Source organism: Gossypium hirsutum, chromosome A11 (assembly GCF_007990345.1).
Source record: "Gossypium hirsutum isolate 1008001.06 chromosome A11, Gossypium_hirsutum_v2.1, whole genome shotgun sequence".
Lineage (NCBI taxonomy): Eukaryota > Viridiplantae > Streptophyta > Magnoliopsida > Malvales > Malvaceae > Gossypium > Gossypium hirsutum.
The window spans coordinates 18,323,697-18,325,743 of NC_053434.1; the positions used below are offsets into that span (position 1 = coordinate 18,323,697).

Consider the following 2,047-nt stretch of genomic DNA (forward strand, 5'->3'; position numbering starts at 1 on the left):
ACATCTTATATCATTCTATTATAAGTATATATTAGTTTAATTTTATTATTCGAATAACCCCTAAACTTGTTTATTTTATTTAATTTAGTCCCTAAAACTGAACTTATCACATCTTCCGAATTTGAACTCCAAATTTTAAACCCACTTCAATTATGTCTATATAAAGCCTCCTATTGTCAAATTTACAAAAAAATTATACCAATTTCAAGATATTCACAATTTAGCCCTTAAACTCAAAACTAGCAAAATTTACTTAACAAGTTAATCCTATTTCATTTCTAAGCTTCAAAATCTACTATCAACATTCAAAAGCTTTAATTAACATCAATGGAAACTTTAAAAATCTTTAACAATTTTTGAAAATGGAGATACGAGTTAATTAGACCTAATTGCAATGATCTCAAAAATATAAAAATTATTAAAAACAGAGTTAAGTTTGACTTACATGCAAAGATTTTTGTGTTGGCCGAAACTTGGATGTAACACCCCAAACCCGGCCTAAACATTATGGCTAAGTTTGGGGTGTTATATTTAGTGGTATCAGAGTCAGGTTGCAAAACTCAGGTTGTGCAATTTTGAGTTCCAAAAATTTTATTTGAAAAAGATCTGATTTTCAATTAATTTGGATAATTTGAGGAAGTATGTGGTACACCGAGTCTCCGGTGCCAATCCTGTAAGTATTTCTGAACTTAGATAAAAAAGTTTGAAAATACTCTAGTTAGTACTTATGATAATTTATGCATAAAATATCTGCTAATAAATACTAGAACTGATGCATAAAATTTTATAATGTAGATAAAAATTTAAAATTCACGATGAGCACTCGTGGAACTCACGAATGTGGTATTTGTGGCCGTGGTAGAGGCCGTACGGGGGCTCGAGCTGAGTCTTCTTCTCTAGGCAGTATGCCAAATTTAGATTCGAGTGAGACACCAGTTTTGCCTGCTGCTGAGACTGGGTCTCAAAGCCGTTCGGCTGGGGACGACGCACTATCCCAAGCCATGTTGAGGGTATTGGAGAGGGTCGCTGGACCCCATTCTGGATTTGGGGGCCGTGGGTCGGTAACCGAACAACTCTGGTCCAATGGTGCTGAGTTGTTTAGGAGTGTCACTAGAGTTGCCCCTACTGTGGCTGAGTATTGGTTGGAGGCCACCAAGAGAATTATGAGCGATATAGACTGTACTCTAGGGCAGAAACTTAAGGGTGCAGTGTCTTTGCTTCGCAACGAGGCATATCAGTGGTGGTTATCAATAGAGGAGGGTACTCAGCCTAATCGTTTGAACTGGGACTTCTTCAAGACTGCCTCTCAGGGAAAGTATATGGGGGCGAGCTATGTGGATGCTCGTAAGCGTGAGTTCATGAATCTCACGCAATGTGATAGATTTGTGGTCGAGTATGAGGCTGAATTTCTAATGTTGAGCCGTTACGCTCGAGGTATTTTGGCGTCTAAGTACAAGAAATGTGTTCAATTTGAGGACGGTTTGAGGGATAGTTTGACGGATAGTTTGAGGGTTCTGATTGCTCCGCAGAGGGAGTGAGAATTCACAGTTCTGGTTGATAAGACGAAGATAGCCGAAAAGGTTAAGTGCGTTGAGCGCTAGAATATGGACCGTGAGAGAGACAAGAATAAGAGGGATTCAAAGCCCTCTAGTTTAGTTCAGAGGCCTAAGAAACAGGCCAAACCTAATGGGCCTATTAGAGTGGGGTTTCCTATTGCTCTTATTGGGATTCAATCATGTAGTGACTGTGGTAGGCGCTATCTGAACGAGTGTTGGAGGAGGTTAGAGGTTTGTTTGAGGTGTGGATCTTTGGAGCACCATATTAGAGAGTGTCTACAACGAGCTGATCAGATGCAAGCTTCGGGACTGGGTTCTGTACAACTTCAGAGGCCAGTTTAGCAGCCACCTAGGGGCTGTGGACTGGCTAGGAGTGGTAATGGTATGGGTCATAGATAGAGAGCATCAAGCAGAGGTACTAGTCAGACCGAGGTAAAGCAGCCTACACTGTTTTATGCTGCTCGATGTCGAGAGGATAGAGACGCTCCTGA

At 40.4% G+C, this 2,047-nt stretch overlaps 1 protein-coding gene across 1 annotated transcript; it reads left to right on the forward strand.

Moving 5' to 3' along the window:
- Positions 1 to 815: 815 nt before the first annotated feature.
- On the forward strand, positions 816 to 1,538 carry LOC107923367 (uncharacterized). The gene is made up of 2 exons (XM_016853566.1): positions 816 to 958; positions 1,103 to 1,538. Exons 1-2 carry the CDS (start codon positions 816 to 818, stop codon positions 1,536 to 1,538), a joined length of 579 nt encoding a protein of 192 aa, XP_016709055.1.
- Positions 1,539 to 2,047: the final 509 nt, after the last annotated feature.